Source organism: Ranitomeya variabilis, chromosome 2 (assembly GCF_051348905.1).
Source record: "Ranitomeya variabilis isolate aRanVar5 chromosome 2, aRanVar5.hap1, whole genome shotgun sequence".
NCBI classification, from domain to species: domain Eukaryota; kingdom Metazoa; phylum Chordata; class Amphibia; order Anura; family Dendrobatidae; genus Ranitomeya; species Ranitomeya variabilis.
In genome coordinates this window covers 578,010,164-578,023,501 of record NC_135233.1, presented here as the reverse complement: position 1 = coordinate 578,023,501, position 13,338 = coordinate 578,010,164, and the positions used below count along the sequence as shown (strand labels likewise).

Genomic DNA, 13,338 nt, shown 5'->3' with positions numbered 1-13,338 from the left:
TTGTCAATTTTTCTTTTCTGTTCACATCTAGGGAGGTTAGCCACAGTGCCATGGGCTTTAAACTTCTTGATGACACTGCGCACGGTAGACACAGGAACATTCAGGTCTTTGGAGATGGACTTGTAGCCTTGAGATTGCTCATGCTTCCTTACAATTTGGTTTCTCAAGTCCTCAGACAGTTCTTTGGTCTTCTTTCTTTTCTCCATGCTCAATGTGGTACACACAAGGACACAGGACAGAGGTTGAGTCAACTTTAATCCATGTCAACGGGCTGCAAGTGTGATTTAGTTATTGCCAACACCTGTTAGGTGCCACAGGTAAGTTACAGGTGCTGTTAATTACACAAATTAGAGAAGCATCACATGATTTTTTGAACAGTTCCAATACTTTTGTCCACCCCCTTTTTTATGTTTGGTGTGGAATTATATCCAATTTGGATTTAGGACAATTCTTTTTGTGTTTTTTCATTGAAGACAAATTAAATGAAGATAATAATACCAAAGAATTTGTGTTTGCAATCATTTTCAGGAAGAAACAGAGTATTATCTGACAGAATTGCAGGGGTGTCAATACTTTTGACCACAACTGTACATGTGGTTGGAGGAAGTGTGTCTGTGAATTGCTGTGTCATGTGTGCTTGTGAAGCTGAACAGGAAAAGAACTAGTAAATAGGCTTAGCAAAACATGACATTTTAAAGGGAGCCTGTCAGAAAGCTCAATCTCCCCAAACCGCATATATGAGCTTGAAGGTCTTTACATGGAATTTGTCACCAGGATTTTGCTATGTAATCTGAGAGCAGCATGATGTAGGGGCTGAGATCCTGATTCCAGCAATATGTCACTTACTGGGCTGCTTGTTGTCATTTTGATATAATCCCTGTTTTCTCTGCTGCAGATCTCTGCTGCAGACCCCGCCCACACCACTGATTGGCTGCTTTCTGTGTACAATGTACCACTGCTAATCAGTGGTGGGGGTGGAGTTACATAGAGCAGGAGGACTAGATGGCATGAGCCACTTAGTCCTGTAGTGATAATCTCCTGCTGATAAAACACTGATTTTATTGAAACAGCAACACACAAAATGTGTCACACCCAGAGAACTCAACACCTCATTTGCATATTATTCAAAGACCCAATTTCTAAAGAATGCAGCAGAGAGTCAGGAGCAAAATAAAAATTATTCTGCACTTTTCACAAGGATATTTTTACATAATTCTGCAAAACCAATATTACCAGTTTATGTAGGCTCAGCAAACACTAACATATTGTTAGGACAGTATTGGGAAGCCAATATCCAATTATGGATTTTGTTTTATAGCTTAAATGCAATCTGTCACCGGGATTTTACTATCCCTTCTGAGAGCAGCATGATGTAGGGACAGGGACCGCAGTTCCATCGATTTATCATTTACTGGGCTGGTTGCTGCAGTTTTGCTAAAATCAGTTTTCTCCTATGCAGATCTCTGAATGTTGAGCCCTGTATAAATACGCCCACGCCACTGATTGGCAGCTTTCTGTGTAGACTGTGCATAGGCAGAAAGCTGCCAATCTTCTTCTGTCTTCATTCTTTATCATCTTTATGTTACTGCAGAAAAGACAACACTAAGTACGAGCCGTGTCTTCGTTACATTCGCGATAAATTTATAATGATCGATTACTTTTATTAAGCTCCGCCATCACATCCCCATCTGGTGCACATGGTATCTGCACCCTGACCTAGGTGGGACCACAGTGTCAGGAGGCATCAGGTTGTAAGATAGGATTCAAATGACAAGAAAGCATATAATGCTACATTCATGTATTGCAATATTGTCCCATTTACACCTTTTTTTTTTCACGTGTAAAAGTATCCCATACAAATTGTGAAAATTAATCATAAAGTGATATTTTTGCCCGGCATCGAGCAGGTTAAACACTTCCTATTTTTCTGGTGGACAGAGATAAGCTCCTTCATTCAATAGCGGAGGAGGAGGGAGTGTGGCGTGAGTGCATGTGGGGGGGCACTGCTATTGTGCACATGTAAACACCATCGGCCAGCCTGTACTTTGACCAAGACTTCTCTATAAATAATCAGAGAGGAAAGCGAAGAGTGGAAGGTGCTGGGAGAGCTGGGACCTCATCTATCACAAGGACAGGACCAGCCATGGAGCGTCCAGATGACATGATAGACTCTGTAATAGGTGTTGTCTTCTCCAAAAATCGTCAGGAATGTCCTGAGCCAATAAAAGCAGAGGTACAAGGTAGGGGCACTCTCTCTTCTGTACATTGCATAAGGAATCAATACATGTCAGAGCTGATTAACCCCTTACTGGTTGCAGAAGACCAAACAATCACTAAATGCGGCTCTCCGTATTATTTATTTCACACTCATATCATCTCATGTCATATAGATGCCTTCAGCTGCAGTTACATACAAGTCGTAAAACAGAATAAATATGGGCTTTAATTTGGGCCTAGATCTCAGGCATTGTAGTGGCATGGATGAGCAGGTCCATAAACTGCACACCACTACTTTTTTTGCAAAAGGGTATAAGTGAATGCACATTGTGAAAAGAGGAGAAAATCTTTACACCATACAATTACTATATAATGGGTAAGCTGTAGCAGACCATTGATAAGAGCTTTCTCCAGCAGTAAGAATCACCCTGGAGGTGGTATGCTCTCGCCATGTTCACCAGGGCTCTTATTGGTACTGAGGTGAGCTAGCCTCCTACAGACACTCAGGACTCTGTGCCCTAATTATCCTTCACATCCACTATGCTCTCCTCCCCTTGTGTCCCCTCAACAGTGTTGAATGTCTCCTCAACATTATTGTCTCCTCAATAGTGTTGTGTCTCCTCTATATTATTGTCTCCTCAACATTATTGTCTCCTCAACAGTGTTGTGTCTCCTCTATATCATTGTCTCCTCAATAGTGTTGTGTCTCCTCTATATTAATGTCTCCTCAACATTATTGTCTCCTCAACAGTGTTGTGTCTCCTCTATATCATTGTCTCCTCAATAGTGTTGTGTCTCCTCTATATTAATGTCTCCTCAACATTATTGTCTCCTCAACAGTGTTGTGTCTCCTCTATATCATTGTCTCCTCAATAGTGTTGTGTCTCCTCTATATTAATGTCTCCTCAATAGTGTTGTGTCTCCTCTATATTATTGTCTCTTCAATAATGTTGTCTCCTCCTAAATAGTGATGGGTGTCTCATTATTATTGTCTCTTCAATAGTGTTGTGTGTCTCCTCTATATTATTAGTAAAGAATAGTGATAACGGTCCTAGGAGCGCTGGAGCGCCCGATTTTACCAGTAGTCGACACTATTGAGCCAATTAGTCTGCCAATAAATAATTTGGTTGATTCTTCCCTTGTTAGTACCCTTTCAGTTTCTCCTACCTCTAACAAAATTCTGCATAATGCTAAAATCACTCATTTTTTTCAGCTGGCACCAGGCAACCAGTGAAAAATAAAAAGAAAACGAGAGCACGAGGATGTAGGGGCAAGGTAAAATCCAAAAAAACCCTTCGGGCTCCCCCTAAATCCACTACTGAACTAACAAGCATCTTCAATTTATCAGACTATAGTCTCAATAATTATGAATTATAATGATGCTTGAACGTGGTCTATCCTTCTGTCCAGACTCGCCCCTTAATGCTTTTAGACTTTATTTGGATTTGAATTTTATTAGGAAACTTACGGTACAGAGACACATCTTGATTGAGGGTAAGAATAAGCCAATGAACTCAGAATCTAATTTGATAACTAATGAGGCTGACTCTTTTCTACATGTTGACCCCAAAGCCACCTCAAGCCATTTTTATCCCCTCCATCACAGGGGATCGCACATTGAAACATTCCAGCAGCTCGTCTTTAAAGAAATTCGGTCTTTACCTTTATCTAAAAAGAAAAATGGTAACCTTACTATAGGTGAGAAAGCAGCCGTGAAATCCCTAAGGGAAAATGTGAATATTATTATCAAGAATGCTGACAAAGGGGGGGGGAGTGGTGGTCATGAACAGAAACTGGTATACTCAGGAGGGTTTTAGAATTCTAAATGATTGTGAATTCTACGTTAGATTGGACCAAGATATCTCCGCAATAACTTTTTCTGAGTACAATAATTTTATAAAAGGAGCTTATTCCTTAGGTCTTTTTAATGAGAAAGAATTCAGATTTCTTAATATCTCTCATTACAGAATTCCATTTTTTTATTTTTTGCCCAAGATACATAAGAATCCCTCTAACCCCCCAGGTCGCCCCATTATCTCCGGTATTAACTCAATCACCAGCAACTTATCTCACTTCGTAGATTTATTTTTACAGAAATATGTTATTAGTCTTGGGTCATACCTTAAAGATTCATCTGACCTAATTGATACTCTCCAGGCTTTCCCCCGTGTCCCTAATTGTGTCCTCATAACAATGGATGTTCAAGCCCTCTACTCCAATATACCCCATGATCGGGGTGTAGAGGCGGTTGACCATTTCTTGTCTTTGGATGATCAAATGCCTGAACTGCAAAGAACTTTTTTATTAGATGCTATTAAATTTGTTCTACATAATAATATTTTCACTTTTGAGCATTTCTTTTATCGCCAGATAAAGGGCTGCGCGATGGGGACGAGACTCGCCCCTAGTTACGCAAATCTGTTTATGGGGGCTTTTGAGTCCATCCTCATCGCGCAGTCCCGTCTGGCTGCTGGTAAGCTTGTTTTTTATCGTCGCTTCATAGACGATCTCTTTTTAATTTGGACAGGCACTGAATTGGAAGCCCTTGAATTTGTTCACAGTCTCAACTCTAATTCTTGGGGTCTTACCTTTACAGCTAATTTCTCACGCTCCTCAATTCAATTTTTAGATCTAATGGTACATGTTGACACTGAGGGCTGTTTCTCCACCACTACACACTTTAAAAAGGTGGATGTGAATAGTTACTTGAATTTTAATAGTGGACACCTTCCCAAATGGATCCGTAACATCCCGTATGGGCAGTATTGGCGCATAAGAAAAAATTGCACAAAAGACAAGGATTTTTTTGAAGAGGCCAAAGTCTTAGAGCAACGTTTTTTACAAAAAAGCTACCCTAAAAAACTGGTTCAAGACGCCCTTTCTAAAACAGGAATACTGTCCCAATATGATTGTATACAGAAAATTAAAAGTAAAACTAGTAGGGGTGCTAAATCCGTGACCTCTGAATTTGCCAAGTGGAGCATGGTTACAACTTTTAGTCAATCTGACGCTACTATTCAAAGACTTTTGAAAAAATATTGGTTCATATTGGAAGGCAGAATCGCACACTCCGCAACCTAGTTGCACCCAGCAATACAGTTATTAGCCCCAGTGCCATATCCGCGGCCCAGCTAACAAAAAATCCCGGCTGTTTTGCTTGCAGATCTGCAAAATGTCTATGTTGTAACTCCATCAGAAATGGTGTTAAAGAATTCACATCCAATACTACTAATATTAATTACAGAATCAACTACCATGTTAACTGTCAATCTTCATTTGTAGTATATCTAATAGAATGCGGATGTGGGCTCCAATACGTTGGACGGACTATACAGACCATGCACGCAAGACTGAACAAGCATCGCCATAATATTAGGAATGGTTTCATGTTGCATAGCCAAGCACCAAAAAAATTTAGAATCTATTAAACTAACGATTATAGATTTTTTACCAGACAATGTATCTGATCGGTATGGGAGCTTGATTAATAGGGAAAGTTTCTGGATTTCTAAGTTGGGGACTCTGGCGCCTGAAGGGTTAAATCTTACCATTGAAAGGGTTAACAAGTGATCTCTCTGTTTTTAAGTCGTTTTTATAGTGTCATTTTATTATATGTTGTCTTATTTCTGCTTTTTATCATGTATTATATTTTAATCAGGTCTAGGGGCTTTATTTAATTTTTTTATATATACATAATTTTGTTCCTATTGTGTTTTTACCATGTGACCTTACTATTTTATCATGTGACTTGTTTTTATCATGTGACCTGCTGACTGTGAATTTTATTGGCTGCTATTTGTTTAAATACCCCTTCCTGCTCTCCATTAATAAACTTCCACCTGATGAAGACGGTTTAACCGTTGAAACGCGTTGTGGTTCAACACTAAAATCCTTGTTTTGGTCTCATTTCTAGCTCTCCTAGGACCGTTATTACTATTCTTTACTGCATTTTGTATCCTCCTAGAAGGTTAACAGCTGGAGCTGCGGTGGACCCTTTGCTTTTAATTTTAACTGTGACCCTCACAGCGCTCTCCAGTGACCGCTTTCTTTTCCCTTGAATTTCCTCTATATTATTGTCTCCTTAATCTTAATAGTGTTGTGTGTCTCCTCAATAGTCTTGTGTCTCCTCAATATTATTGTCTCCTCGGTAGTGCTGAGTGTCTCCTCAATAATGTTGTGTCTCCTCAATATTATTGTCTCGATAGTGTTGTGTGTCTCCTCAATATTATTGTCTCCTCAATATTATTGTCTTCGATAGTGTTGTGTGTCTCAATATTATTGTCTCCTCAATAGTGCTGAGTGTCTCAATAGTGTTGTGCGTCTCCTCAATTTTATCGTTTATTTGAAAGTGTTGTGTGTCTCCTCAATATTATTGTTTTCTCAATATTATTGTCTCTTTGATAGTGTTGAGTGTCTCCTCAATAGTGGTGTCTCCTCGATAGTGTTGAGTGTCTCCTCAATAGTATTGTGTGGCTCCTGGATAGTAATGTGTGTCTCCTCAATATTATTGTCTCCTCAATAGTTTGGTGTGTCTGCTCAATATTATTGTCTCCTTTATAGTGTTGTGTGTCTCCTCAATAGTATTGTGTGTCTCCACATTATTGTCTCAATAGTGTTGTGTCTCTTCAATAGTGTTGTGTATCTCCCCGATATTATTGTCTCCTTTATAGCGTTGTCTCTCCTCAATAGTGTTGTGTGGCTCCTCAGTAGTGTTGTGTGGCTCCTCAGTAGTGTTGTGTGTCTCCTAAATATTATAGTCTCCTCAATAGTGTTGTGTCTCCTCAATAGTGTTGTGTCTCCTCAAAAGTGTTGCCTCTTTGATAGTGTTGAGTGTATCCTCAATAGTGCTGTGTCTCTTAGATAGTGTTGTGTGTCTCTATTGGCCTGTGTGGAGATAAGGGGGTGAGCGGGTGCTCTAGTCTGCTGGCTTGAGACCGCATGGACCAGGGATCATCCCACTGAGCGCCCGCTCTCCCTTTACCATGGGCATAATACTACGTACACAACACAGGGTGAGGGTAAAACGGTGTGGCAATACTTTATTGAACCACAAAACAGACAACACATAGAACAGCCCGAGACAATACCCAAAGATTGTGCAAAATTAGTCTCACCCTTCCGCTGATTCGCCGAGATTAAAGCAGCTGTGACTTCCAGGGCCAACTACCCCACCTGTGGCACGCACAGAGATGAGGTAATGACAAGCTTGGGAAGCTGACAGACCATTGAGGTACAAAGCCAGGTGACCAGAGGGTCACAACCTGGCTTTTCGGAACATTTCCATGGAGCCAGGTGACCAGTGGGTCCTAATCCTGGCTTTCCAAAATGTATCCATTGGGCTCAGGTGACCGATGGGTCCAAACCATGCCATTCCCCAAATGTATCCATGGGGCTCAAGTGAGTGGTGGGTCCAAATCCTGGCTTCCCCAAACATATCCATCGGTTTAGTGATGTTCAGTGGGGCAGATCTCTATTCTTTCAGTCGGGCCATGGTCCCCAAAGCTGGCATCCTGCAGAATGTCAAATCTTTGTCCTTCGTGATGGAGCCATGATGTTCTGGCTGCTGTCTTGTAGAGTGTTCCTGGCTGTGGTTTTGTAAAGAGTCTCTGGTTCTTTGGATCTCCTGTTAGGCTACTTTCACACATCCGTTTTTTGCCATCAGGCACAATCCAGTGAATTAAAAAATAAATGGATCTGGTGAATGACGCCGCCGGATCCGTTTTTTTCCCATAGACTTGTATGAGCGCCGGATTGCGCCAGACGGCCTTCCGTTTTTCGCCGTATCAGGCAAAAATTGTGGATCCGGAGGCCGGACAAAACGGACAGATGAACGTTTTTTGTGTCCGGTTTTTCCTATAATGGAAGCCTATGGCGCCAGAATCCGTCAATGACGGGTTCCGTTTTATTTCAACTGCACATGCCCAGCAATGGTATTTTTCCATTCTGGGGGCGCTCTCTCTCTTCCCCCCCCCCCCCCCGGAACAGGAAGTCCAAACTCTATCCCCCTATCCCCAGGTTTAAAAAAAAAACAAAAAAGAGGGATCCAGCAAAAAAACGGACCTGTCGCATTAGTTTTTCACAATTTGCAACGGATCCGTTTTTTCAAATATTCATCGGATCCTGCCTGACGGCAGAAAACTGATTTGTGAAAGTAGCCTTAGGCTACTTTCACACTTGCGTCGGTACGGGTCCGCCGCTATGCGTCGGGCCGACGTACCGACGCACGTTGTGAAATTTGTGCCTGACGTGGGCAGCGGATGCAGTTTTTCAACGCATCCACTACCCATTCTGAAGTCCGGAGAAGAGGGGGCGGAGTTTCAGCCGTGCATGCGCGGTCGAAAATGGCAGACTCGACGGACAAAAAAAGTTCACTTGAACGTTTTTTCGTGCCGATGGTCCGCCAAAACACAACGGATCCGTTGCACGACAGATGCGACGTGTGGCCATCCCTCGCGATCAGTCGCTAATACAAGTCTATGGGCAAATAACGGATCCTGCGGGCACATTTGCAGGATCCGTTTTTTGCCAAAACGACGGATTGCGACAGATTGCTAAAAACACAAGTGTGAAAGTAGCCTTACAGAGGCTTATCCCCTTTTTATAGTTCACAACTGTTGTCATTCAAGCCATCATCCAGAGGTCAAGAGGATGGTGTGATGAGATTAACTCACATTGTTTAAGTATTTAATCAGTTTGTATAGTTTTTACTCCTTTGTTTTGCAAGTCAACAAACCACAGGATCCCACACTATAGTCAATATATTATCAAACATTTATTGTTCAATTATTGTCAGGACTCTGAACATTTTGATTACCTTTTGTGCATTACTGCCCTTTTCCAAGATGGCATCTTTGGTCTCATGTGCACTGTGTCTCCTGCTATAAAACTCCACCCCAGCCTTCAGTCTGTGCTAGAGTATTATGCCTTGCATCCAGCTCCTGACCTCTGATTACTCCCTGGCTATACACCTGCTCCTGTGAACCTGTGTGGTGATCCTGCTACTCTGCTCTGAGTTCCTGCTGCATACACAAGTTTCCATCTGCACTTGCTGGACATGTAAGCTGTGCTGCTCTGCAATAACCTGAGACTATTAACCAGGCCTCCCTGGTTAAGCTAAGATATGATTTGAACTGCCTAATAAGCATATCTGGAGCGCCCCCACTGCCGCAGGGCCGAGGGGCACCCGGTACCGGGCCTCTGTGTCTCGGTTCTGGGGTTGTCACGGTGGCTAGGCCCGGTCCGTGACCCTGCTGAGGGGCGTCCAGTGAAAGTTGAGAATGTGATGATGTTGTGGTGTGGTGCAGGTCGCGGTGAATAACGAGGACACCAGGTTGCAGTCTCTTTACCTCTTTACTGAAGGCTTCAGGATCCTCGGTCCGGAATACGGTTAACCGGGCTACCTGAGTCCGGCCGGTCCGATGGCACCTCCAGAGTTCCGTTGCAGGTGGAAATCTGTGCCTACCTTCTAGCGCTTGTGTGTTGTGGTCCTTCCCTGCTGTGCTTACGGGAGAGTCCCCACAACTGTTGTGTCTGTTTCTGAAGTTCCCTCACAACTCGATTATGATGTTCTTCTTCGTCCCCCCAGATGATATGGCTAGGACGCACCCGTATGACGGGTAGGCTCGGAGCTCTTCCGGGACCCTAGTGTCGCCCTCTCCAAATGTTGCCCCCTATGTCTTCTTAGGTGATTTGAGTGAGACAGCCCGCCTATAACTGACTGTCCTGCCGTAGGTTTGAAGTAAGGCCTGGAGCTCAATACTTCCTCGGCGTTTCCGGCCACCGGCTACGCGCCTCAGTAGGATGTTGCCTCGTCTTACAGCACGACTCCTACTGGTGTTTCTCCTTGTTGCGTTTATCTCGTTTCTCAGTCAGCACAATAAACCTCGCTTCTTGTTCTTTCTTGGGGTACCGCCGCGATGAAGTGCAGGCGCGGTCCCGTAATGTTCTTTCTGTTCGCTAGGCCTCTGTCAGGATCCCACCCCTGACAGGGACCCCCCTGAATCTTCCCCTGCAACACCCTCTGCCACAGGATGTTGCCTGGTTCCAACCCAGTCAGCTTCTCTCTAACTTCCTATCTAACCCCCAGTTTTACCAGATTGTGAGGAGTGGCCTAATACATAGCACCCTTAGCTCCCCCTGGAGGCCAGACTGGGAAGTGTATTGGTGTCTGTGATACCTGGTCAGGTGAACTCCTTCAGTGTCATGATCTCTGCAGGCAGAGATCATAGCAAGCCTATAGAGGGACAAGCTCTCGGAAGATGGAACTATACTGACCATGAACTAAGCCTGCCGCGCAACTAGAAATAGCCAGGTAGCATTTCCTATTTATCGCTAGATGCCCAGCTCTGGCCTAAGACCTAAATAGCTAGCAGAGGGAAATATAAGACCTGGCTCACCTCTAGAGAAATATTCCAAAGAAGACAGTAGCCCCCCACATATAATGACGGTGAGTTCAGATGAAACAACAAACGCAGCAGGAAAATAGTCTTAGCAAATTTGAGGTCCGCTTACTAGATAGCAGAAGACAGATAGTATACTTTCATGGTCAGCAGAAAAACACTAACAAAACACCATCCAGAGATTACCTTAAACTCTGGCATTAACTCATAACGCCAGAGTAGCAATCCCTGATCAACGAGAGCTTTCCAGACACAGTAACAAAACTTCAGCTGTGAACTGGAACAAATAGGCAAAACAAAACATGGACAAAAGTCCAACTTATCTAGTAGTTGTCTAGAAGCAGGAACAAGCACTGAGAGGCATCAGATAACATTGTTGACCGGCAAGAAACCACCAGAGAAATGGGCTTAAATAGCGACACCCACTACTGATGGAATCAGGTGAAACAGGAAAGAGGATGACAAGTCCAATTCCACAAGCGGCCACCGGGGGAGCCCAGAATCCAAATTCACAACAGTACCCCCCCCTCAAGGAGGGGGCACCGAACCCTCACCAGATCCACCAGGGCGACCAGGATGAGCCCTATGGAAGGCACGAACAAGATCAGAAGCATGAACATCAGATGCATTGACCCAAGAATTATCCTCCTGGCCGTAACCCTTCCAGTTGACCAGATACTGGAGTTTCCGTCTGGAAACACGAGAGTCCAAAATTTTCTCCACAACGTACTCCAACTCACCCTCAACCAACACCGGAGCAGGAGGCTCAACTGAAGGTACAACAGGTACCTCATACCTGCGCAATAACGACCGATGAAAAACGTTATGAATGGAAAAGGACGCAGGGAGGTCCAAACGGAAAGAAACAGGATTAAGAATCTCCAATATTCTATAAGGGCCGATGAACCGAGGTTTAAACTTAGGAGAAGAGACCCTCATAGGGACAAAACGAGAAGACAACCACACTAAATCTCCAACACAAAGCCGAGAACCAACACGACGATGACGGTTGGCAAAACGCTGAGTCTTCTCCTGGGACAACTTCAAATTGTCCATAACCTGCCCCCAGATGTGATGCAATCTCTCCACCACCGCATCCACTCCAGGACAATCCGAGGATTCCACCTGACCGGAGGAAAATCGAGGGTGAAACCCCGAATTACAGAAAAACGGGGACACCAAGGTGGAAGAACTGGCCCGATTATTGAGGGCGAACTCTGCCAATGGCAAAAAAGCAACCCAATCATCCCGGTCAGCAGAGACAAAACACCTCAGATATGTCTCAAGGGTCTGATTAGTCCGCTCGGTCTGGCCATTAGTCTGAGGGTGAAAAGCAGATGAAAAAGACAAATCTATGCCCATCCTAGCACAGAATGCCCGCCAAAATCTAGACACAAATTGGGTACCTCTGTCAGAAACAATATTCTCAGGAATACCGTGCAATCGGACAACATTCTGAAAAAACAGAGGAACCAACTCAGAAGAAGAAGGCAACTTGGGCAGAGGAACCAAATGGACCATTTTAGAGAAACGGTCACAGACCACCCAGATGACAGACATCTTCTGGGAAACAGGCAGATCTGAAATAAAATCCATCGAGATGTGTGTCCAAGGCCTCTTAGGAATAGGCAAGGGCAACAGCAGTCCGCTAGCCCGAGAACTACAAGACTTGGCCCGAGCACAAACGTCACATGACTGCACAAAGACTCGCACATCTCGTGACAGAGAAGGCCACCAGAAGGATCTTGCCACCAAATCCCTGGTACCAAAAATTCCGGGATGACCTGCCAATGCAGAAGAATGTACCTCAGAGATGACTCTGCTGGTCCAATCATCCGGAACAAACAGTCTATCAGGCGGACAACGATCCGGTCTATCCGCCTGAAACTCTTGCAAGGACCGCCGCAGATCAGGAGAAACGGCCGACAAAATTACTCCCTCCCTAAGGATACCTGTGGGTTCAGAATTACCAGGAGAGTCCGGGTCAAAACTCCTAGAAAGGGCATCTGCCTTAACATTCTTAGAACCCGGTAGGTATGACACCACAAAATTAAAGCGAGAAAAAAAAAAAGACCAGCGCGCCTGTCTAGGATTCAGGCGTCTGGCAGTCTCAAGATAAATCAAATTTTTGTGGTCAGTCAATACCACCACCTGATGCCTAGCCCCCTCGAGCCAATGGCGCCACTCCTCAAACGCCCACTTCATGGCCAAAAGCTCCCGATTCCCAACATCATAATTCCGCTCTGCGGGCGAAAATTTGCGAGAAAAGAAGGCACAAGGCCTAATGACGGAGCAGTCGGAACCTTTCTGCGACAACACTGCCCCAGCTCCGATCTCCGAAGCGTCAACCTCAACCTGAAAAGGCAGATTCACATCAGGCTGACGCAACACAGGGGCAGAGGCAAAACGGCGCTTAAGCTCCTGAAAGGCCTCTACAGCATGAGGGGACCAATTAGCAACATCAGCGCCTTGTCTGGTCAAATCAGTCAGTGGTTTAACGACATCCGAAAAACCAGCAATAAATCGGCGGTAAAAGTTGGCAAAGCCCAAAAATCTCTGAAGACCCTTAAGAGAGGAGGGCTGAGTCCAGTCACAAATAGCTTGCACCTTGACGGGATCCATCTCAATGGAAGAGGGAGAAAAAATATACCCCAAAAAGGAAATTTTCTGGACCCCAAAAACGCACTTAGACCCCTTCACACATAAAGAATTAGACCGCAGA

The 13,338-nt window shown here is 44.1% G+C and overlaps 1 protein-coding gene across 2 annotated transcripts in view; it reads left to right on the top strand.

Moving 5' to 3' along the window:
• Positions 1 to 2,074: 2,074 nt before the first annotated feature.
• BCO1 (beta-carotene oxygenase 1) overlaps positions 2,075 to 13,338 on the top strand; it is a 37,112-nt gene continuing 25,848 nt past the window's right edge. The window contains exon 1 of one of the 2 annotated variants that reach the window (XM_077288328.1): positions 2,075 to 2,240. In XM_077288328.1, coding sequence (XP_077144443.1) covers positions 2,144 to 2,240 — 97 coding nt within the window. In that variant the 5' untranslated portion in view covers positions 2,075 to 2,143. The remainder of the gene's footprint in view (positions 2,241 to 13,338) is intronic. The other variant, XM_077288329.1, reaches the window with a different exon arrangement.